The sequence below is a fragment of the Amblyomma mixtum genome, chromosome 1 (assembly GCF_055824585.1).
Source record: "Amblyomma mixtum isolate Tamu chromosome 1, ASM5582458v1, whole genome shotgun sequence".
In the NCBI taxonomy this organism is placed as follows: domain Eukaryota; kingdom Metazoa; phylum Arthropoda; class Arachnida; order Ixodida; family Ixodidae; genus Amblyomma; species Amblyomma mixtum.
In genome coordinates this window covers 186,191,408-186,216,164 of record NC_143012.1, presented here as the reverse complement: position 1 = coordinate 186,216,164, position 24,757 = coordinate 186,191,408, and the positions used below count along the sequence as shown (strand labels likewise).

At 47.8% G+C, this 24,757-nt stretch overlaps 1 protein-coding gene across 2 annotated transcripts in view; it reads left to right on the top strand.

Annotated features, from left to right (window-relative positions):
- LOC149370219 (lewis-type alpha-(1,3)-fucosyltransferase-like) overlaps positions 1 to 16,903 on the top strand; it is a 153,499-nt gene extending 136,596 nt beyond the window's left edge. The window contains exons 1-3 of one of the 2 annotated variants that reach the window (XM_089560583.1): positions 1,376 to 1,401; positions 12,140 to 12,241; positions 14,653 to 16,903. In XM_089560583.1, the coding sequence (XP_089416709.1) occupies positions 12,148 to 12,241; positions 14,653 to 15,872 (1,314 nt within the window). In that variant the 5' untranslated portion in view covers positions 1,376 to 1,401; positions 12,140 to 12,147 and the 3' untranslated portion in view covers positions 15,873 to 16,903. Of the gene's footprint in view, positions 1 to 1,375; positions 1,402 to 12,139; positions 12,242 to 14,652 lie in introns of those variants that run through there. The other variant, XM_089560592.1, reaches the window with a different exon arrangement.
- Positions 16,904 to 24,757: the final 7,854 nt, after the last annotated feature.

The following is a 24,757-nucleotide window of genomic DNA, read 5'->3' as shown; positions in this document are numbered from 1 at the left end:
AATGCTTCTCTCCACATTGGTTGGGTACGTTCGCTCGTCGCTGCTAAGCGTTGTCTCAACTCGAACCGGCAGCTTGCTTAGAAGATAAGGTGAGTTCTTGTGATTGAAAAAAAACGCGCATCTTTGCCAGACAATATATCTTCATTGTTTGTTTTAAGGAAATGTAAGACGCCACTCTTCACAAAAAGTCACCATCGTCAGTAGGCCTGCTCTCTTTTTTCTCTGGTATTTTCAGACTCCTGGCTCGCTGCAGGCGACATTTTCTCCATGCGTCACGCATTGCAATATCAGTTTTACACCCCTGAGGTATACGAGCATGCTCTAGTCAGCTTTCCATCCTTAAAAGTTGGACGGACGAAGTTCTTACAAATAACGCATTTTGCAGCACGTTTAAAGCTCTGTCCCAAGTGTTAGGTTGGCAAAGAAGAAGAGTCAGTGGCTTTCCATATATGCCATACAGGCAGTCCTTTTTCATGGCAATGTGAGAGTGAAGGACGGAAGGCAGGGTTCATCACAAGCATAGGCCGAAACCGGAACGATGTGACATCCGTCTAACAGTGCAGTAATGAGTTGACTAAAAAAGGCAATCACCGCGACTGCTGGTTCCCTTTTACGCCACTTGAAAAGATGTGCATTGAGAAGCTTAAAAAGTTCAGCTGCATTCGTATCACTTTCAAACGCGTGGGTTCGTTTCAACTGTGCGCAGCGGTGATGAGATGCTTCCTGCTCACCGTATAATGTATATCACACTCCATAAGCCGGAAAGTGTGATGAGTGGCTTTTGGGTGGCCTGTTTAGTGTGTCCACCGTAGTCTGCTTCTTTCTACCATTCTTGTAAAACAGTCGTATGCTTCGGTTTTTGACCGCAGTAAAACAAATGTCGATGGCCAATCAGAACTGTTGCTGCATCACATCGCTGCTGCTTTTTCATAACGATATTATCTTACTGCCTTCTGTGCCATCGACCGTTCACATCAACAAGGATCGTGCATAGATTTCCGTGCTCTAAGTGGGAACCTCAACTGCCGTCATTGCTACCATGGCTACCAGCTAAGCGGAGTGGGTAGCAAATATGGCCTCATTCATTACAGGGACGTGTTTTATGATACGTGGCCACAGCCTTTTTGTCTCAACGCCGCGTCGGCACCTGGTTCCAGTCGTTTGTTTCTTTCGGTTTGACTCGAGATACAATGCGGTACAAAAAAAAAAGCATTCCATGTGCGACAGCTGCTAAGGACTCATCGAATCGTCTGGCTCAGCTCCGCCGACATACTCACACGTTCTGAGGTAAAAAAACAATCTGCAGCCTACATCGTTAACCTTTGCGGCCTCACGCATCTGAGCTACGCATTTCTCTCACCGTTCGCAGTGACTCCGTCGGCGCTGGATGAAGGCAGTCATGTGAGTCTCTCTCCTAAACCACTCAGCAGATTTGTCGCAATGCCACAAGTCCACTAACCATGGGGAATAGAAAGCTCTTTGTAGAGCTTTATTATCTTATGGCAATATAGGTGCACAAAAAGTATAACCAGAAGTGCTCCTCTCTTCTGTGGCGGCCACTACGCTGATGTTTTTATTTAATGCACTACGCCGACCAGGAACGCAGAGTGTTAAAGAAGTAGTCAAACAGGCAGGTTTAATCCAGGTGATTTTTCGCAGTCTTTGGACGAGTAGGCATTCACGAGTAGGCTTTCACGAGTAGGAGTACGGACGAGTAGGCTTTCATATTTCAAGAGCCTGGGTAGTATGGACGCTTTTCAAGTACGTTTAAGAGATTGTGCGGGTGATCGACCACAACTGGCTCTCGCACCGCAAGACACGTACGTCAATGCGACAAAGCGGGGCACCTTCATACGCGCTTTTTTTTCTTATTTTTCATGCATTTTTCGCATGATTTGGTACTAATTTCTCCGAGGCGGTTCCTGTGCTGCCCCAAGCTGTTATATTGCCTTTTCTGCGATTGTTTACCGCCCATTGTTCTCTTAACCTATCCCGTAAAACTCAAGTTAGTTTTAGTAATTTTTAAGCTATGCCGTTTTACAATGCTTTACTTTCTTAGGATGCCTTCTATTCTAGTAGCCACTCAGGACATGTTCAGCCTCTTAACCGTGCGTTTTTGATGTAACGTTTTTTGAGAACTTCTGGAACTTGAATTTTTTGAACCACTGCCGGTGGAAAGTTCTCGCGAACTATCACTATTCTCGCTGAAGGCTTTTCATTTCTTACGGGTTGTCTTCATTCGTTATTTTTCAGCTTGGTCCTAAGCCATGCATAGCCGCTTATATGTGCTTCATATACGAGCGACTTCCTTCGTGTCGTAGATTATGGCAAAGAAACTTGCACTAAAAAATGTCAGATATCAAGTACGAGGAGCGATACAGCACAAGCGTTATAAACCGAAAGATTTATTTGGGAAGCGAAACTTTACCTAAGCAATAACAATGAAAACTACGCCCTCGTGTCAAGCAAGCTTACTTTGTGTTTTGAAGAAATATGTATGGCTTACGCAACCCTCGCTCCTTCCCTGGGTATTGCAAGCATCTGCTACATCACTTGCCGCTGTATTGAAGGCAGTCAAATCACAAAAAAATAGCTTGCTGTTTGATATTGCCAATAATGAAGTATTGTGGGCAAGCGTAGCCTTTTGCAGGCGGAAGCCATTGCCACGTACGTGAAAGCGGTATTGAGGTGTCCACTGACCCAGGGAGCCAGTTACGTGCGTTTTCAACTTTTTCGTCACCAGTGCCAATTTACCCAATGTAACGTCTGCGGTCCATGCTTCAGTGCTGCGTTTCTGCGTCAATGTTGTCAACGCCAACGCGCATTGTTCTAGTGCCTTGCTTCTGTTACAATGCTAACCACGACAACGCATGCAGCGCACTTCTATCTGCCAGTACCTTCACAAAGCTCAAAGCGCGAATATTGGTTTAATAGTAGTATTACTAAATGAAGAAGACAATGTACAATGCACAGCGCTTGGGTATTTGATCGCCTCAGCCGATCACGAGACGTGATCGGTGACAACAGCCTAGGGCTCTCGGGCAGTGCCCAGCGAAGCTGATCTGTTCGCGTCTTCGGTGTTTCAAATCACAGTCGCGGATATTTTTGTAAAATTTATTTTTACTCGTTTCTTTCACTTGGCACAAACCCACAGACATCCAGAGATCTTGCTTGGGGTTTACTCATCGGAACAGTGCTTTCGTAGTAACAAGGAAGAGCACTTGCGTGCTGTGTAATCATTGTTTGCACACTTCAGAATTACAGTGAACGAAATGTGTGCTGTGTCTACGAAAGCCTGCCGACACGCATTCTCTTAGCCCAATACTGATACATGGACTGGATTTAGTGCAGTCTGATACTAAACCGTCCTGGCACCCTCAGCAAACTTTCGATTGCAGTTAACCCTTTGTGGGACAGCGGGACTCATACGTCCCACTTTTTTCATAGTAATGTTTTGATTTTTGAGCTGAAAACCAATGAATTAATTTCGCTTAAATTTCCACTGCAACCTCCTGGATTTCCGAGGAAGCTGTTTTAATAAAAATGTTGTATTGAGCGGCGCACTTACCACACAGGCATGCGTCTCAAGTGAACTGTTCTACTTGCGCGCGGTGCATGCTGTTTCCAGCAGATTTTGGCACTCTGTCCAGCTGGTTGACTATGAACGACAAGTTTCAAAAGTTTTCTTTTTACTGACTAGTTCTTAAATGTGCTTTATACATCATTTTCGTTTGTCCTGTGTGTACTGTTTGCAAAAAAAATTTTGCATAGTCAAATTCAGCATTCCTCATCCATATATTTCGGGAAGCGTATCCAGTCTAAAGCTCTTTTGCCGCTCATCGGTGGATTGGAGTTTCATTCATGCGCGGAAGTCTGTCCATGCAGGAAGTAGTTGAGCTGGTGTTTAGACTCCTGGACGACTTACGTGGTAAAGAAATACATGCCGACAGGGCGGAGGATCAGGATGATGCAAATCCATCGTTAGCGACTCATATGTCCCACTTTTTTCGTGGTTACACTGACTTTTGTGGTTAAAACCGCTCGAATCAATTTCGTTTTTGCTTTTACTGCCATCTCGTGGATGTTCAAGGAAGCTGTTTTCATGGCTCTTTACAAGAGCGCCGAGCGGCGGCAGCACATACCTGTGCCTCAAGCGAACCGAACCCCTTGCGTGCGTTGCGTGCGGTTTTCAGTAGATTTTGGCGCGCTTTTCAACCGGTATTCGTCATGAAGGGTAAGATTCAACCTTTCTTTTTACTGACGAAATCTGCAAATAATGCCCTTTTGTGCTATCCTGTGCTATGCCCTTTTGTGCTATGTTCATTCTCTGAAAGTGACTGAGTGCTGGACATAGATCGATATTTTTTAGATTTTTTATCATAGAAAGTAGGCTTTTGTATTCTCCATACTTTGTTGTTGGTAAGCGCACCCTTCTGTACAAAATAAAATTACTTTTTTTCTTGAGTGACTGTGCTTCAGAGGTCAGCGGGACACATATGTCCCACTTTCTCAAACGCACTCATGGGGCGGTGGGACTCCTGTGTCCCACTTTTATCTCGAAAACCACTAACTCTAGAGAACTCAAAATTTGCATATTTCATAAAAAGCTGATAAGAATAAGAATCCCGCCCTGAACAGCCGGTGTTCATTGCTCACAACTTCATGTCTCATAAAGGGTTAAAATACTTCGCCCATTGATCAAGACGGTTGTTTATTTGCGCAGTCAGTTTTCAGTTTAGACTCCAGAGCACTCACTTTTTAAAATAATTGTGATGCGTAGGTTGACAGCATGCTTGAGTGACACGCAGATGTTGCGCAATTGTCAGAAAACTTCAAAAAAAGACAATAAAAAAATTGACTGGCCAAGTTCTACAAGAGTAAGGTTTTAATGCGCTAGTAAGCAGTTGACTACACCAACTCCTGCAAAAACCTTTTTTTTGTTGGTTTAAAACACCGTCTTTTACATCTGCTGAACCACTGGCACCACTGTCACCACCATCTTGTTCCCTGTTGCTCTTTTTCACAACAGTGGCGTGTTTAAGGCACTGTTTAAGTCGTGCTAAGACATTTCTCATTTTGCCTGGTCCATGTTTGGCTCGAGGCCGATGCGACTGGGCGGCGCACGGAGGTTTTACAGGCGACTCCGCGGTAGCTTTTCATCACGTCAAGAGAAGCAGAGTTTGTATACATCATCCATTTTCTTATCGCTCACGCCCACTAGGATGATGCTCACTATGTTAATGCCCATTATGTTCATCTTTATCCGTCCAGTAAGACGGCACCCGTCGTGGCTGTGAGGTTGCATACTCGTTTCCCACAAGACATTCCTTGGTTACAACCTCACTCGTGGAAGTTTTTGTCTGGTATTTTTTCTGTTGGTGCGGCGCAGAAGGAGCACACACACAGATCGCTCAATTCGCTCATCGTGGCGATTAATGCTGCCGCATTAAAAAGGGGAGGTCTTCATCAAATATCGTCCTTCCAAACTTAAAGTGACACAGAAATTTCTTTACTTAGGGTGATGCTTTCTTTCGAAGTTGCTGGTCGAAATATATTTGTGACATTTCGGAATAATTTTACCAATTGAAAGGGGACGACTTTGCCCTTGTAAGTAGTTGTTACCACGCAAACAGTCGATGAAACTGAGAAAAACACAGCAAATGGTCACCACACGAGACCACATCCACTGCACTACGCCACCACCAGCGAAATTTTTTCAAAATACTCCAAGCCACATCCTTCGCCCCTCATTCGAAAATACATCCGTGACGCAGGCCGGGACGTATACACGGACTATTCTGCAAATCAAAACACGATGACATCTTTGCCAGGAGCAGTTACCAAATCATAGTTCGTTCACAGTCTGCGCCGCCAGTGAAATGGGCCGCGGCTAGCCATTTCTACCCAGTTATGAGGCTCTCTCAGCACTGTCAGTAATTTCAAAGGGCACGAGCAACAAAAAAAAAAAAACGCCTCCGTAACTGTCGCCCCACCGGCATCGAGAATACACGAGGGGAGAGTTGTTGCAGACGCCAAAGCAACAAGCGACCCCGGTATAATAATACAGGGAGTTTCACCTAAGACCACACAATTTTTAAAAGTAGGGTTTTTGCTTTAGAAGAGCGCTCTTTACGCACTGCATTGAAAGCGGGGTAGTACATCAGAATACAGCTAAGGTGTGCTATCTACCAGGGCGCTTAACTAATATTGAACAGTTTACTTTTTATTACCGTCACGCTGCTTAAGTACTGACGGGCGTGTAGCCCACCGTAAGTAATATCCATATTAGTTTTAGAATTTCGAAAGCGCGGTTACTCTCGGGGCTGTGGCAGAAGAAATTTTGGCTATTTCGACGAATTACGCGCACTGGGCAGGCTGCTTTGTTTGCAAGCTTCTCGAAAGCGCATGCATTTTGGCCCGATAGAGCCGAAATTTGTTGGGCCATAGCGGCGAGGGTAAACGCGTTTTCGAAATTCTAAAAACTGATACAAATATTACTTAGGATTGGCTACACGCCTATTAGTAATTAACGAGACTAAACGTAATTGTTAAAAAGTTAACCATGAAATATTAGTTAACCAACCTGCTAATTAGTGCGTCTTAGCTGCATGCTGATGTACAACACCGCAGACAATGCTGTGTCGAAAAAAGCTCTCTTCTAACTCAAAAAGCCTATATTTTAAAACAGTGTTAAGCCTGAGGTGAAACACCCAGTATAGTTAGTTGTTGACACTGCACCCGACCGAGCGACCAGATCGTATTCGCAGCTCCGCGTGCTTCCTTGGAATGCAGACAGATGGCGCCACGCAGTGTAGCCTGGCCATGTCGCCGAGCTGCGGTGGCTACTGTAGGTGCTGCTGGTCGTTCACTGCGGCGTCATATATGCGTTCTTGTTTAAGTGCAGCGATGCTCATAAGTGTTGAAACTAATGTCGAGACCAAGCCGTTTTATGCAACCTTGTGTTCTACTTGCTGGAACTGAATGAATGGGTGGAATGGCATCAAGGACGCGCTCCTGTGGTCCTTCGGAGCTCGTTATCAAAATACATTCACTGCAAGGTTTTTTAGTGCGAAAGCATTATAAGCTTCCTGCCCCGCAAAATCTCCAGGTGGACTTGAAACCTTTGAACTAGTTACGAAAGGAAAGGCGCATAACTAGCTCTCTGGCTCAGTGGACACCTCAATAGCGCTTTGAGCTACATGGCGGTAGTGATGTGCGCCGTATGCGCTGGCGCTGACAATGCTGTGGCAGAAACGCAGCACTGGAGGACGCAAGCGTTCATTGGGGTTCATTGGCGTTGACAACATTGTAGACTCCGTTGACTGTGATGAAACGAAAATCGCATAAGTAGCTCCCTGGGTCAGTGGACACTTCATTCGCGCTTTGAGGTACATACGGTGGTGTGCACCTGCAAAAAACCATGCTTTCGATGAATGTTCAATCCTTAGCAGTGATAAACCGCCAACCATTGTTTTCATTCGTCCACACTACTATCGAGAGGGTGCTTAACTATTCTGCCTCTTAAATATAAACGGCCGTCCTCAACACACATGCTCCCACATTTCGCCAAAGTGCCCGCGCGTGCATTCAAATATTGCTCCAGCGGTGTAATCACCCGAAGCTCTGCCGATATGAGCCCTGACGTGCCGAGAACATGGCTAAATTCGGCGATCTGGGTTTTTTGATGTGCGCAGAAATTTCAAGGGCGTTTCCGTATTTCGCCATTGTCACAGATAGTGCCTCGTAAGCTGTGAATCGGTCTCGAGCTCTCGTGGTCGGTAGCAGAACAACTCCGCAGCTATACACGCTAGCGCAGCCAATCTGTATGAACTGCGTGCAGAGGAGGTTGCGCTTCGGAGGATCCAGGTCTGGGTTGCCCTAAATCCAGCCGTGACAAAAAGTGGCCGCAATTGGAAGGTTTATATACGCGCCCAGAGTGTCCAGTCTGCAAGAACCGAAATATTCAGGCCGATATTCATCACCTGCTGTGGGTTTGCCCGGCGCTGATGCCGAAAATAACTCGGAACCTGACGGTAGTGGGTCTCTCACCGAACAATGCTGCTTCATATACCGCTTGGCCGCAGAAATCACATCACCGTTCACTCCTCGACTTCATTAGATCAGTGAACCTTTTTTTATTTATTTAAGTATTCTCGTCATCCATTACTACATGCCCTTTTATATCCTCAGGCAAGAAATATCACTGAATAAAAAGTAGGTACAAGGTGTGGGGTTTTAATAATTGGGGAGATATAAATACGTCCTGCCCGCTTAACCGCGGCTGACAGTTCAAATCCGCGCGGACCCCACCCCGTGGTCTCGTACGCTACCGAGCGCACGCCGACCACGGCGGGCCATGCTCTGCGGGAACAAAGGAACGACACAGGCTGACAGAAACAGACATTTATTGTTAGCATGGGCGTCCGGAGGGGGGGGGGCAAGGGGGGGGCGGTTGCACCCCCCTGGAAAATCACTCACTCGAACCGTGAGTGATGGCCGCACGCCAGGGGCGGTGGTGCGCTCAGTCAAAAGGGTAAAAGCAGCCCCGCATGGTCACATCTGCGAAATGCCGCGTCCGGGCGTGCGTCGTTCCGCCGTTTTCAAACCACGCCATCGTTAGCTCTACTGAAGGGCGACCTGTTCCAGACATACAGCGGCACCGGCGAGCATGTGTTTCGAGCCGCCTTGAGATGGGTGTCTGTTTCTTTGATCTCTAGAGAGATAGCGACACGGAGGCAGACAGTGCACGGGGCATCTTGTTTTCGCCTATCGTTACGCCGGTCACCGATGAATTCTTAAGGAGGGAAGGACAAATCAGCCGTGTCCACCCCCCGCTTTGTCGGGCTGCTCAGGGGCAAGCGGGCGATGAGTTGGCGCCGCCGCCGCTCGCTGTCTCCTCCGATCCACGGGTAGCGCAGTTCGGTAGAAGCGCCGCTTTCAGAATCTCCGGCAAAGGGGATTAGCTGCTTTTGTTCACGGCGACGCAGTCTCCCGAGGCGCCCCCACACCAGCGTTCTTTGCGTCTTCTGCGAAAACCAGCGCCTTTGGTCAACGCAGCCCGATGGCGCCTGCCTGGCTCGCCTGTCACCTCTGGCTGGGCCTCAAATCACAACAGCGCCCATGTACTGTGCGTGTCAGTGCATGGTAAAGAGACCCAGGTGGTCGACATTACCCGGAACTCTGTACTACTCCATCCCTCATAGCCTGAGTCGTTTTGGGGCTCTGAACCCCATAAAAACACAAAAACAAATTTTCCGACCGGAGTGGCGAGTGTCCCTTCCCCTCGGAAGTTGCGCGGCGTTCCTTTCACCCCCAAAGTGCGCATTCGGGGATATTGCGGCAAGTAAGCCCTCGCACGTGTGCGCGCCTCTGTGTTTGTGCTTGGGTGTTTTTAGTGGCCGGTTGTCAGCGAAGCTGAGAACAACCAAGACAGCGGACGAGAAAACGACGAGCGGCGAGCAGTGTGTGTGGGGTTGCTCGACTGTGCGGATGCGCAAGCAAGATGGAGCGAGGTGTATGAAGCTGCGAGCGTGCATTTATCTTGTAAATAAGTTTTCGTTGTATATATAGTCATCTTTTGTTTTCAACGTACGCGTTCAACAGTTTTTCCAATCAATGTGTATGATGAGTGTGCACCGAGAGCGTGTAATCAAGCACAGAAGTGAATTTATCACACGTGTAATTACGCAATTCGCCCAGAAAAATCCGAGGCGCCTACAGTTGCTGTTCAAGGAAGACTGACTGAGTGACTGTAGTTGCGTGTTTGCGAACATATTGTGCTGTGTGCTGGTCATAAATCCGGGTGAGTCGAGAACCCGTATGCAGGAAGACTGAGCACTCTTCTCCACGAAGTGATATAGCATCTTTTTGCATTTTTTATTAATTTTAGTTGTTTCTTCGTTGATAAACTCCAATGTACCTCTCCTAGCCGCGCTTTAATTTGCTGTTTGTAATTTTTCTTTCATGTGTGCATTTTGTTTAATTTTTATTTATATATAAATAAATAAACTTACTCCGCAAATAGCGCCTTTTTGCTACGAACATACCCCCCCCCCCCCCCCCCCCCGGGGCACCAACGGGGCCCCCCCCCCTGCAAAAAATTCTGCGGACGCCCTTGAAGAACAACAATAACGCCAGCCAGCAACAAAATACAGCGAGGAATCGAGGACATCCGACTCACCAGCACGGTTACGAGCGAATGTTCGCCCACGGTAGGGCAGAGAAAAAATGGCTGAGGCTTAGCTAAGGTTAAGCCTAGTCAGATGCGAAGCATATTGATGGCTAGGCTTGGTAATACATGGCTTTCCTTGGTTGAATACTTGGTCATTTTAATACAACCACTAGAAGCCTTCGTCGTGGGGGAAGACAACGGCATGGCTACAGCAGAACGCCGACTAACCCCGAGACGCGCGTTGGGTGAGCGCCTGGATTGCCACGGAAGCCGCGTCCGCCTGCCCGGTGGAGCGAGCGTTTCACCTACACCGAGTGTGAACGCGCGTTCGAAATGCGCGGGAATGCCGCTCGAGGACATTCCGGCGTCTGTGCGATGGCATCGTTCTCCCTCTCCCAGCGCGTGACGGCGATCTGTCGTGACGTCATCGTGTCACGTGGTGTGGCATCATCGTGTCGCGTAATTTGGAGGCGCACAACCACAGCGACGGCGCGAGGTGGGCCCCCGTTTCTCCACTGTCGTGACGTCATCGTAAACGTGGTGTGACGTCATGTATCACGTGGTTTGGAGGCGCACAACCACAGCGACGGCGCGAGGTGGGCCCCGTTTCTCCACTGTCGTGACGTCATCGTGTCACGTGGTGTGACGTCATGTATCACGTGATTTGGAGGCGCATAAACACGGTGAAGGGCTGAAGTGGTAGCTAAAGTAGTATGCTTCGCATAAAACTCCGAGGCCGGACAGGACGAGATGCGGGGGAACGTTCCTCTCCACGAGGGTTAGCGCCAGCCGGCGAAGAGCGGAGGCTCGCGCTGAACGTCAACGCGCTTCCCCGGCCCCAAGCAGAAGAGAACCGTCGCGCGCGCGCAGCAAACACGCCATCAGTGGCGCTCGTGGTTCTGCGACGCCAGCGCCCTTCCCTGCTAGTTAAAGTAACACAACCAAGGAGGGTGCATTGCTGGGAAGTGAAGCACCGGAGACGAGTAAAAGGTGCAATGCGGGGGAGCGAACTAAAGGGGACGAGTAAGCGCGTCCCCACAGAGGTCACGCACGAACTAAATGCATGAATGAGAAAAGGCTGATAATAGGCCTATTTGCCCTTGAGCCCTTTTCTTCGAGCAGTCTTCTCATCTTGCACTATGACACACAGCAGTGAACGGACATGATGCTGGCATATCAACACAGCGGTTGGAAAATGCGGGAAAAAGGCGCGATTCCGCACACCCCGCGTTACGGCTGCACGCGCGTAAGGGCGCTCCCGGTGTTGCTCGCCAAGCTAATGGCGGTAAGGCTCCTTGTTAAGCCCCATAGATGGAGGTGAATTAGGAGTCTCCTCTTGCTCTGCTTCATTTTTCATTTGCACCACTCCTCCGTACAATTGCATATCGTCATCTCAAGGTGCGTCCCCAGTCTTCCCGAGATGTTAAGGCCCTGAGTACACAGTCCTCCGCTGACCCTGTTCTCAGACCATTGCCCTCATTGTATTTAACAACGTGCCGCGCAGCACTTAACCGACAGTACCACACTTCATTTTAGATAGCTTTATTGAAGCTGCTGTTGTCGGCTATAAGCGGGCTTAGCATTGCGTAAATTCTGTCAGGAATTGCTCTGCCATAGCAGTGCCATATATAACAACCTGCCTCGCAATTATCAGGGTCCCAATTGTGTAAATAGTGCATTCCAGAGAACGTGTGGCAACCTTGTCCTCTCCACAGAAGGTAGCATGACCCGCCTTCTCCACGTCGGTATCTAGGAAACGCAGGAGATAATGGCGTAAATCACGTACCAGCCGTGTCCCACGTACCAGCCGTGTCCTAAACATTCCAGCTTAAGTACGAAGAGAACCTGAGACTATGCGCCGTAGGTTTTCACGTTTACCGCATCCGTAAGGAACCCGTGGTACAAGTCAATAAAAGCTCCCACCGCACTGCAAACTTGCTGTCTTGTCGATGTTCTGCTCCTCCGCAGGAGCCAAGATGGACGAGTCTGTCTTGCAACCGAAGGCAGGATTCGTACCAGTAGTGCCGCCAAATGGCCTTCAAGAAAAGCACGAGAGGTGTTTTGAATATGGTGAGCTGGATTTTCTTGCAAATATTTCTCATCGAAGCTAAATTCTACAATTTTTCTGGTCTTGCCGTGACAGAAGCAGTTTGTAGAATACACGCCGCAGATGCCTCTCACTGCTCATTATCGCCGGGTACGTCATCTATTATTTCCAGCGAGGATTTTAACGTGAAGGCGTTAAGGGCCCCATGTCGCGGAAAGCTGGTGTCGTCTTCGCCGTCGGCGGCGTTGGCCGTGACCCAAATATCCCAGAAGCACTAACAAATAAAACCGAGTAGGAAATTGGTCGAGTTGGGGAATCGAACCAGGGCCTCCAGAGTGCAAAGCGAGGACGCTAACCCCTCAGCCACACTATTTGGATGGTTTCCGATGAACAAAGGCGCGACTAGTGAATACGGTGTTGTCTTAGAAGGGTTCTTTAGAGATATGTACTGTGGGGTATATTCGTAAGTATGGGCCTAGAAATTACAGAAGTCGCAGTTAAGCGAGTAGCAAAGCACGTTTCCGCTACTTTTCCTCTTAGCTTGGCGCGCACGTAGCGCCATAAGGCGGCGCCCACGAAACCAGTCCCTCCTCCTCCTCGCAATGTACGCCATTGTCCCAACAGATAGCGCGCGACGGCAGCGCCCCCCGTTCGTCTCGTTCGGGCTCAGTGGGGCCGTCCGGGTACGCAGGAATCACGCGGTGAGCGGCGATAAACGCAGCGCACATCCAAAGCGCATTCCCCATGAAGCTTGCGGCTTGCTGCCCATTCGTTCGGCGCAGAAGCTACGCTGGCGTTCGTGGCATCGGGTTTGTCGAGAACGATGTGCCGACGAACGCTGTCGCGTCATACCCTCAAGGCAGAGCTTGAGCGTCTCATCCAAGTTTTACTCAATTATCCCCTTCGGCGAAAGCGGTGAAAATAATGTCGCTTTCAATAGACCCAAAGCGCTCGCTGAAAGCAGAAGCTTGCTAGACGAGATTGGAAGGTTGGTGCAGGCCGGGTCGGGAGTCTGTGCACTTGACGGGGAATGTTAACCCCATTAGTCCCAAGTGGCACCATGAACGAAAAAAAAAAATGCAAATTGAAAGTTGCCTCTGCACGAATCAAATTAAATAAAAAGAAAGAACTCCCCAATATAAAACACCCGTAAGCCATTCGTGAAAATGAGCAAGACTAAATACAGCAACACGCGTAACGGCTCGAAAAGGCTGTGCCTGGGAAGCGTCGAATGAAAAAGGCGTTAATCACCTAGGTCTGCTAGGCCTGTTAAGAAATGACAAGACCAATGGTTATAACGCAACAAAACAATACCAATAAGCGCGGATAAATATTCTCAACTCATAAAGGCATGCAAGGGCCTGAAACAAAACAACCCTAGAGCACCACCCAGCAAAGAGCACCACCCTTGATCGGGGTCCGGCCGGGCGTCCTGTTGTCGCATCCGGCTCTACGGCGTGGGAAGTACGTTTCGTCCCCTTCGCCCGCCTTCCTTTATCTCCTCTCTGGGCCGTGTCCTGCTCCCTACAGGTGTGCTTATACGAGATCCTCCCAGCATATATGAGTAAAAAGCGTACGCGTTATTGCCCTGTACGTCCATGATGGGAGTGAGCAGGCTGTTTTGGTTTCTGCCTAAACAAGGGTGAAGAAGAGATAAAAGTGGGAAAATTCGTCAGAAGGGGTTAACGTGGAAAGAGAGAGCTACAAAGAGAGTTCGCCCTCTTTCCTTGACAATCTGTGTCTAGAGTAAAGAACTGCAAGAAACAGACCTCGAACTAAGGGCAGCTATCATGAGGTCCGCAATCGAGCCTGAAGGGTGAAATGAAACAAAGCAATACGCAACGCGAACTGTTTAAGGTGTGTCGGGTTCTGCTCAGGAAAGCAATTAGTGCTTATTCAGCTTGGAGTAGCAGATCGAAGCAGCGACTTTTGGATTTCGTGAAGCGTTTCGGTCGCTTAATGCTCCCACGTCTGAACTTCTGCGTCTACTTAGGTACGGGTTTGAGGTCTGAAATTGAAAGTAGAAAGGCTTCATGACTGTTGTCTTCTGAATTTAGTTTCCGGGGAGGGCCAATTAATAAAATAAATTGGAGACAGGCGATGGGACCAATATTGTTGATATCCGGAGGCAGCCTGCGAAGATTAGGAGTGGTATCAAACAGGCTGCTAATGCACTCGCAAGCTAAGTGAAGTGCATACGATTTTACTTGTACACAATACACGGGTTATTATAACCTATTTATTGGGAAAAGTAAACTTGGGGCTTGCTGGAGACCTTTCCGCGCCTCCTTAATGTACAAAATCAGCCTTTACGCAAGCAGTTGAAGGGACGCTCGCTTCTCAACGTTGGTTTTCACTTGTAGCTCAGTGTTTGGTCCAATTTCTAAAAATGTGATTAATTGCAACCCTCCATTTCTCCCTCTTTTCTCTCTAGGAACTACCTTCTTGCTCTTCACTTCCAAACTGACCGCACCCACAAAGACGGCTATCAAGTGGATGGCCGTAATCACAACACTGACAGCTATTTACTCATGTTTTTACAACGTAATGCTGTACAGACAGCTACCCTCCAAAAATTTTGTCCTCCGGGCTACCAGTCACTCCTTCACACATCCTGGGCTGGCGGGAAATATCAGTACAGCTAGGCGTCTGCCTCGAATCATGATGTGGACAAAATCCTTTGGTTCTTGGCCTGGAAACCTAAACGACTCAAGAAGGGGCGAAGAGGTGATTCAAGGCTGCAGCGCAAAATGCCTCATCACCAACGACCGCCGTCTACTGGCCTCAAGCGAAGTCGTCGTGTTTCATGTAGGAGACATTCACAATGTGCCACGTTTTCGTTCTCGGTCGCAAAAGTGGGTCTTCTTTACTAGAGAATCCCCACCGAATACGTGGGCTTCTAATCTCAGGTATAGGAAGATCATATTCAATTGGACAATGACATACAGGTCAGATTCGGATGTACCTGTTCCTTATGGCAAGATCGTTCCTCGAAGTTCCGGCATGGCCTCCAGCAAAGACCTTAGGGCCTTGTGGAAATCTAAGGGAAAAACTGCTGTCTGGGCGGTAAGCAACTGCGGGACCAATGGTAGGCGAGAGGCGTTTGTCGAAGAACTAAGGCGGCACGTACAAGTCGATGTGTATGGCCGTTGTGGTATCTTCAAGTGCCCAAAATCGCGAGAGGATAGCTGCTACCGGAATTTTGAGCGTAATTATTTTTTTATCCTGGCTTTCGAAAACTCTATATGCGCTGATTACGCAACAGAAAAACTTTTCATAGCATTAAAGTATAGCATTGTACCGGTCGTGTTTGGCGGTGCAAATTACAGTGCCATCGCGCCATCCACCTCATACATCGACGCGCTCGTCTTCCCATCTCCAAAACACCTCGCTGAGCACCTGGTAGCTCTAACGAAAAACTATTCAGCGTATGCGTCCTATTTCAAATGGAAGGACAGTCAAGAGGTGGTGCGGATGTACGACTGCCTTTGCGAGCTTTGTAGAAAGATGCACACTACCGGAGAAATGCTGGGTATTTCGTCTTATAATGACATGCAGGCTTGGTGGCATGAAGGTAGCCATTGCCGAAGGTGGGGCGTGCAAGGTATGTCTCATCGAGTGCAGGGACGCCTAAATGCTCAGAGTTTACCGTGACGTGGCTTTAAATTGACGCTGCCGATATGAGGATGTGCATGTTGAGTAACCACCCCTCGGTTTACTATAGGGCGGATGAGACAGACTACGCTTCACCCGAGATGGCGCAGATTGGTCCGTAGGCCCGCTGAATCTAGTTGGAGCACGTTGGAGTCTTTAGTGTGCCACATGTCTCAAGTGCTGCTTTCTAGCAACAAAGCTTAGGTGTTAAGGTATGCGCGTTATAATAGATTAGAAGGAATTGAGGCTGGCATGGGTGATACACCCTATATCCCAGGGAACAGTTGACTGCTTCTCTTCGAAATTGACAGTTTTGATGACTCTTAAGTCCGTTAGCACTATGGCCTCAGATTCTGCATTTCACTTTTGTCTGTCCGAAGCCTATGAGAGCAGGCGGTTACCATGAAAACTCCGTCCTTTACCAGAGAAACTAATGTGGAGGGACGCGGCATTGGAAAAAGAGGGGAAAGCGGCGGCTCTAACGTTTGGCCCAAACTGTCAGGCGGGTCTCCGAAACGGAAGAGGATAAAGGGGACGGATCCGGAAGGCTCGCCGTGTGAGTGCACACGGTGAAGGTGACGCGTGCGGATGCTGAAGAAGAGGACGCTGGACTCGAGGGAAGGTGACGACTGGTCTTCTCGAGTTGGTTTCAGTCGTGCTCCTTTGGACCTGCCAAAAGCTCCTGATTTGACGGCACTGGAGAGGGAAACGTGAACTGTTCCCCACCTCATCACTATGCTTCTCTGCGGATAACTTCGCGCTTACTTACCCACTCCATTCAATAGCGTTTAGATTAGTGTGCCAGCACTAGAAGAACATTTACGTCTAGCATTGGCGATACCAAACGACATGAATTGTTAGCGCACCTCATTCGAATTTAGGAGTGCAATCCTAAATTGCCGGTGATTTTTTCTGAGCTTTAAATTGTCCCTTTGCTCGCAGTAAAAGTTTTCAAGGTGTATTTGCCATTTTCACTGCTAGTGACCAAAGTACAGCCTACCTTCAAATAACATCTCGCAATTCTGGACAAAAATAAAAAAAATGAGAAACAGAGAGTTTGTCCTTTTTCCCAACGAGTACTGCAACGAAGCAGTGATTGCAAGCAGCGACGCACGCGCACGGCTGACCGATTTGCTAGTCTACAACTCAAAACAAACTCCTTTCTGTGCGAAGGTGTGCGCCTAAATTAAAGTAACTCGGTGGCAGCAATAGAGACAAATGCATACGGCTGTCATGTTCACAATGACCGAGTGTGTAAAGTTCGCACTATGTGAACCTGACTCTGGACCAACCAACATGTCCCGAACGGCGAAAAAAGGCCAGAAGGCGGAGTCGAATCCTCGTGTTCCATTTTGTATAGTCTGAGGCTCTCACACAAGGTAACATTTTCTTTTCATGGTCAAGTGACAATTAAAAACAAAATTCGTCGGTAAAGAGAACATGGATGTTAAATCCCAACACAAGATGTCATCCGGATGTTATACGTGTCTCAACACAGCTTGATCCCAGCATTCAGCACCGATCAATTGCCAGCGGATCAGATACAAAGCAATTTATTTTTTCCCATTTTTAACTGCCACGTGGGACGCCGTGGGAAATATAATTCCGAGATAAAAAAAATATCCATTTTTCATAACACACGCCCTGACCACCTTTATTTGCACCATTTGGATTGCTGCATGATATTGGTACGTGGCGGCATGCTCAAGAACGAGACGGGATTAAGGAGGCCGGTGTCGTGATTTAATGTATGAGGCTGGCCAAGGCTTAATGGGAATGGCGTTGGCATATAAGAAGCGCTTTGATTGGGCGCGTGCTGTGTGCGAAGAGGTATCCTGGACGGTAAGCGCTGTGCGTCGAGGTTCTTATCCTCTGTAACTCGCCTTCAGTCCGTCTTCTCCCATGCAACAACGTGTGGCAGCTTTCCGGGACCATACTTTTTGCGGTGCATGTTGATTTCTTGAATTTCCTGTTCTCCTATACGCCGTGTTGTCATTCCTAGTATTATAAAATGAGCACGTATATTGCACCAAGATAGGATTATTGCATGTGTAAAGAGGCGAATCAAGCAAGAAATGTGGACGGCGACAATCTTCGTTAGCACAGTGGAGCTCAGTAGTCCAGCGTTTATGAGCGCAAAACTAAGCTTCGTCAGCTTCCTCTTTCTTCCTCTTTCCTTCGTCAGTGTTGGCCGCTGGTGCATCACACCCCAACTCTCTTTCTTACAATACCCCCCGGGTGAAAATACGTCATCCTGGCGGCCTAAGGGCACGATAAATTAAGCGTGAACGGGACTTTATTTGCCTGGGACAAAACTGAAAACAAGCGTTACAGGATTACCAAGCACACCTGACAGAACAAAACTAAAAAAGGTTGTTTTCGGGTTTTAAATACTAACTGTCGCAGTGTTGTTAATAAAGTCGTTGAGTTGGAAGGTCTTTTACTACGCATGACCCTGATGTAGTAGTGCTGACTGAGACGTGGTTAAGTGAAGATATATATGACAGTGAATTTGTTCCAAATAACTACCAGGTCTTTAGAAAAGATCGTGACAGAAGAGGTGGGGGAGTTGCGATACTATACAAAGCATCTGTACAACTTATAAGATTACCTGATGTCACCGGAGTCGAGGGCATATTCTGCAAAGTTTATGCTGATAACATCAAGTATTTACTAGGCGCCATTTACAGGCCCCCTAACTCTCCTGTCACTGTCTTGCACCATTTAAAAGAGTATATCCAGTGTCATGTAAAACCGGGAGACAGAATAATTATGACCGGTGATTTCAATTTCCCGAATATTGATTGGTGCACTTTTTCTTCAGTCCTGTAATTTGATGGAAAACGGAATGCTGGACCTTGCCTTAAACTTTGATCTGCTGCAAGTTGTAAATGAGCCTACAAGAATACAGCATGGTTCGATGTCCATCCTAGATCTCTTTTTTCTAAGTGGCACCATTACGGAAAACATCTCTTGTGATGTTGCTACTGGTATATCAGATCATAAGGCAGTTTTATTGTCACTAAATGATGTTTCTTTAAAGCATGAAGATGCTCTTCATTCCTTTCCAAATTTTTCACGAGCAGATAATGAGTCCATCACTGACATTCTTGACCTTCGTTATGACGATTTCCAAACGAATCCTTGCAGTTTTAATGACTTGTGGCTCATCTTCAAGAACATGGTTCATGAATGTATCCGGTGTTTTGTGCCGAAGATATCTAAGCAGCCTTGTAGCCGCAACCCTTGGATCAGCAGAGAGACGCTGCACTTGCAGCGTCGACTAAAGCGTCTTAAAACGCGAGCGAGATCAGCCACCCCTTCCATAGCCCGTGTTATTGAGGAGGTGTCACAACAATTAAAAGATCAGACTTTACTTGACAAAGAAAGATATTTTGGTGTCCAACTCCCATCATTTATTAAAAAATCTCCTGAAAAATTCTGGAGGACGATTACCCCGAGTTCCCGCAGTGCCGACATGTTTGTAATAGATGGAAATTGTATTCGCGATGATAATGCAGCCTGTGTAGCCTTTAATAACCACTTTAAAACTGTTTTTACTGCAGACAATGGTCATCTCCCATCTTTCAGTCTGTCTTTACCCCCTATACCTGATGTTACCATATCTGAAAGTGGAGTGTTCAATTTACTTCTAAATCTAGATGTTAAGAAATCGTTTGGCCCAGACGACATCCCAAATGCCTTTCTGAAGCAGTACGCGCAATGGTGCTCCAAGTATTTATGTGTCATTTTTAGAAGATCTATAGAGGAAGGCGCCCTACCCGATGACTGGCGAGTTGCCAGAGTTAAACCTTACATAAAACTGGTGACAAAACACAGGTGCAAAACTATCGCCCTATTTCACTTACTTCCACAGCGTGTAAGATACTTGAGCACATTATTCATAAACATTTATCCACCTTTCTTGAAGAACATAACGTAATATCGAAAGCTCAACATGGTTTCAGGAAAGGATATTCGACATGTACACAGCTAATACAAACAATCCATGATTTTGCAGAAGCCATAAACGAAGGAAAACAAACTGACGTAATATTTTTAGATTTCCGCAAGGCCTTTGATACGGTTTCTCATAACAAGCTAATATATAAATTGAGTTCTGTAATAAAAAACGATAAACTAATAACCTGGATTAAGGCTTACCTGACAAACAGGCGCCAGTTTGTTACGCTAAATGGTGCCCTCTCACATTGCATTCCAGTTGAATCGGGAGTTCCCCAAGGATCTGTGCTTGGACCGCTTTTGTTTATTATTTATATTAACGATATCGTCCAAGATCTCTCTGTTAATGTTAAGTTATATGCTGATGATTGTGTCCTCTATGAACGAATTAACTCAAGTGAAGATCAAATAAGGCTAAATAATGACTTTCAGAAAGTAATGCGCGGGTGTGATAGGTGGCAAATGGTGATAAATTTTGATAAAACAGTATATATGAGAATAACGCTTAAAAGGAATCCTCTTCTCTACCAGTATGGTACTTCCGATAGTGCACTCTCAGAGGTAATATGCTACAAATATCTCGGCCTATGGATTTCCAATAATCTTTCCTGGAACAAACATATTGATACCATCTCGGCAAATGCTGTGCGCAAAATATTCTTCTTGAGGCGTGCACTACGGTTCGCTACTCCTGAAACACGTTTCGTTGCGTATAACACTATTGTGCGGCCAATCTTAGAATATGCCGTAATGATCTGGGACCCATATACCAAGATTAACATTAACAAATTAGAAAGGATTCAAAAGAAAGCAGTAAGATTTATTTATAATTCCTATGGCCGCACCTCTATCACTAATCTTATTAAAAAGAGTGGCTTACCATCCGTTACTGATAGAAACCGTATCTGTCGTTTGAAATTCTTTTTCCAGTTAATTCATGGGCAATACAACATTGACATCTCGAAAATTGTTAGTTACTCTAGTGGTTATGCAACACGCCTGAGACATTCTCTTTCCGTAAAACCTTTATCCACAAGAACGAACTGCTACAAATATTCCTATTTTCCGAGAACCATTACCGAATGGAACAACCTTGCTGGTCATATAGTCGAAGAGAATAATTTGTCCCATTTTGAGGAGCTGCTGCAACAAGTGAAGAAATTTTGAATGTTCGGTTGATGAGTAATTTGTTTAGATTTACTTAATTATATGCTTGGCTCTATGACTGCAGTATATATATTCTGAGGTTGTGAATTTGATACAGTACAGTGTGATGTACTAATTTCGTTGCTGTGACGCCTTGTCTGCTGTATTTCCTTTTCATTGTCCTTGGGTATTACACAAATCATGTACCCACCTGCGATGGTCTTGTAGTTCAAGACCGCAGTATTTATAAATAAATAAAAAAAATAAGGGCACTAGACGATAGGTCGTAGAAGGGCTTCAGGCGGTCTAAGCGGATAATTTGACGGCCGCGGTGACTATAATCAGGCGTAGGCGAGAGGGGTTCGATGAGATAATTAACTGGGGATGTCTGCTGAACAACGTGATAGGGGCCCTGGTATTTGCTTAGCAGTTGTGTCAACTGTCCTGAGCTGGAGGAGGGCACCCAAAGCTAAACCAAGGATCTGGGAAGACAGATATGACGGCGGAAGACCGGTCGAAGCGGTGCGGGCGCTTTTCTGATGTTGCTGGTCTTGAGAAGTACAAGAACGGGCCTGTTGATGACATTCCTCGGAGTGCGCAGCGGCTTGAGAGACGGTTGCAAATTCGGAATAATCTGGACGGCGAGGAAGCATGCTGTCTACAAGGAAGGAAGGCTCCTGGCCGTAGAGAAGAAAATATGGAGAAAAACCAGTAGTGGCTTGCGTTGCAGAATTGTAAGCGTAGGTAACGAAAGGTCGAACGCGGTCCCAGTCGGAGTGATAGGCAGAAATGTACTTGGCCATCAGGTCGCCGAGAGTCCGGTTAAAGCGCTCGGTCATGCCGTTCGTCTGCGGATGGTACGAAAACGTTGTGCGGTGAACGATGTGACACTACCGAAGAAGGGCTTCCACGACGCACACAAGAAGACGCCGCACCGATCGCTGAGCAAGTCCTGAGGCGCACCGTGACGAAGAATGATGTTCTGAAGTAAGAAACCGGCTACGTCATAGGCTGTCGCAGCTGGTAACGAGGCTGTCTTCGCATAGCGCGTGAGATGATAAAAGGCGACGATGATCCAGCGGTGCCCTGTGGTAGTGCAGGGAAGTGGGCCATAAAGGTCGATCCCAGCACGGTCGAATGGCCGAGCTGGACACGGTAAATGCTGATTAGCAGGTGAGTGCGGTGGTGGGTTCTTGCGACGCTCACATTTGAGGGAAGAGCGCGCATACTGGGGGACAAAGCGGTACATGCCCGGCTATTAATACCAAAACGCAGGCAGATATTTATGTTCTGGAATCGAAGTTATTATTTTTTGAGCGCTTGAAAACAATTGGTGAGGCTTTAATCATTCCAGACCGCAGCAAGGAGGACGAGGAGGAATAAGAGGAAAGGCAGGGAGGTTAACCGGAAGAACAATCTGTTTGCTACCCTACACGGGGGGGGGGGGGGGTGAGGGGATAAAAAATAGAAAGAGAAAGGAGAGTAACAGAAAATTGAAGTCACATGGAAAGTCAGCGTTCATTAAGTGACAGCCTGTCATGCAGGCCAGAAGTTCGCAAGAAGCAGAGCAGTGCCTTGGAAGCCTTCACCGCTCGCCGAGGCCAGTGGGCGAGAATCTTCATTTCCGTCAGTGGGCGTGGATCCAGACGCTCCAGCGCAAGGCTGAGAGACTGTCTTTAGGTGCTGTAGGCATTGCAGTCACAAAGAATGTGGGATGTAGTGTCCTCATACCGGCAAATGGCACATGCAGGGCTATCAGCCATTCCGATTAAGAAAGACTAATGGATGGTGAAGGCTACACCAAGCCACAGGCGACACAGTAAAGTTTCTTCATGTCGTGGTAGGCCGGATGGAAGCCGAAGCTTCAGATATCGGTTCGAGAATTTTAAACGTGAATTAGAAAATTGACTCGAATTCTACGCGGCAATCGTGATGTCCCGCGCAAGTGCGCGAAGCGTGCCCGCTGCGTCTGATCTCAAAGTGGGGATCGACACAAAATCGGCATCCTGGTGAGCAATTTGTGCCATCTTATCTGCGAGGTGATTGCCTGCTATGCTGCTGTGCCCCGGTAGCCACTAGTAGATAATCTCATGACGTGCATTGATGGCAGAGTGATGTAGTTGTCGAATTTACGCGACCAGTTTTTATTTTTAAACGTCTTTATTTCTGCATTTAGTAGGCCGATACCTTGCGGCAGAACTAAGGTGCTTCATGGAGGTTGGGGTGGGGGAGTGGTTAAGGGTGGGGGTGAGGATGGGGGTGGGGGTGAAGGTCGGAGTGCGGGTTGGGGACCGGTGTCCGCTTCTTCCTCGAGGTAGTGTCGTCCCGAGGTCGGCTCCGCGAAGTGATGGCCTGACCCTTCATCTTCCTTGAAGTAGGAAAGAAAAGTTCGCCAGAGCCGGAGTGCGTCTGATGGCCCGATGTGCGATGGCGGATCGACCCATTCCTGCAGGGTTCCAGGTCGAAGCCCGCCCAGGGACTTGAGTGCTCTTTCCCGTACTGCGTCAAAGGTAGGGCAGCTCCACAGGAGATGTTCGGCCGTGCCTCTGGCAGGGCACGTCGGGCACTGAGGAGTCGGGTATGAGCGCGTGTTCATGAGGTGCAACTTCGCTGGTGATAGAAGCTGGCCGGTCTGGACTCGGCGAAGGAGCACTGCCTCCACTCTCCTTAATGCGCTATGTGGACGGCGATATAGTTGCTCAGGGTTGGCCAAGTGCTGGAGTATGCTGCGACGATAGCGTTGTGCGCGATGCCATGTCTCCGCCCTATCCATATGGGGCGACGACGGGTGCGCAACGTCATCAGGGGGCCAAGAAGCGGAAACGAATGTGGATCCAGGCAAAGGTGCGGAAAGAGCTGCTGCGCGCGCTGCCTGGTGTGCCTTTTCGTTTCCAGTGATTCCTTCGTGTGCAGGAATCCATTTGATAATGACAGTGTAGCCCTCCTCTGGCAGGCGGCGGGCTTCGGTTCGAATAGTGTTGAGAACGGCATAGTCAGCTCCCCCTGCGCGGCAGGCGGTGTACGCTGCTTGTGAATCTGTGTAAACATGGTAGGTGCAAGGAGCCGGATCTTGTCTTCCTACTATTCGAGTAATGGCAAGTCGTATGGCAATGAGTTCGAGATTGATGACGGTGTGTTCCTCGGAAAGCCGTTGAACTACACAGGTATCTGACACAGAATCGTGACAAGCTATAGCGGCGCAATGTTGAAACTGAGCGGCGTCTGTGTATAGTTGGATGGCTCCTTCCTGGGCTAACTTGTATGATGTCTTCTCGTGCAGTTTGGCGGCAGCTTTGCGCCTTTGAAGATTAGCCGAAGTCATATTCTTTGGTAATGGCATACCATCTACTAAATCGATCAATTCCCATGGCGGGGCAGCGGACGAAAGTGGCTCTAAGTTGTCAACGTTGTAGCCTAATGCCCGCAGGATCTGTCGGCCAGCCGCCGTTGTGGAGAGACGGACTCGCTGGGCTAGCGATTGCTGCTCTGCCAGATCCTGTAGGGCATTGATTTTGCTGCATGCGTGTAGGTTCACTACTGGGCAGTACTGCGGCAGACCAGTAACCAGGCGCATCGCCTTGCGATTGATTCGCTCAAGCTGAAGGCGTTGGGTTGCGTTAAGGCGCATGTACGAATATGCGTACAGGATTTTTGATGTTATGAGTGCCAGGGTAATCTGACGGAGCCCCACCTCCTTGATTCCCCATCCACGCGCAGAGACGCGGCGCATAAGGTGTAAAGCCTGATGACACCTATGCATCGTGTTATGAAGCCAG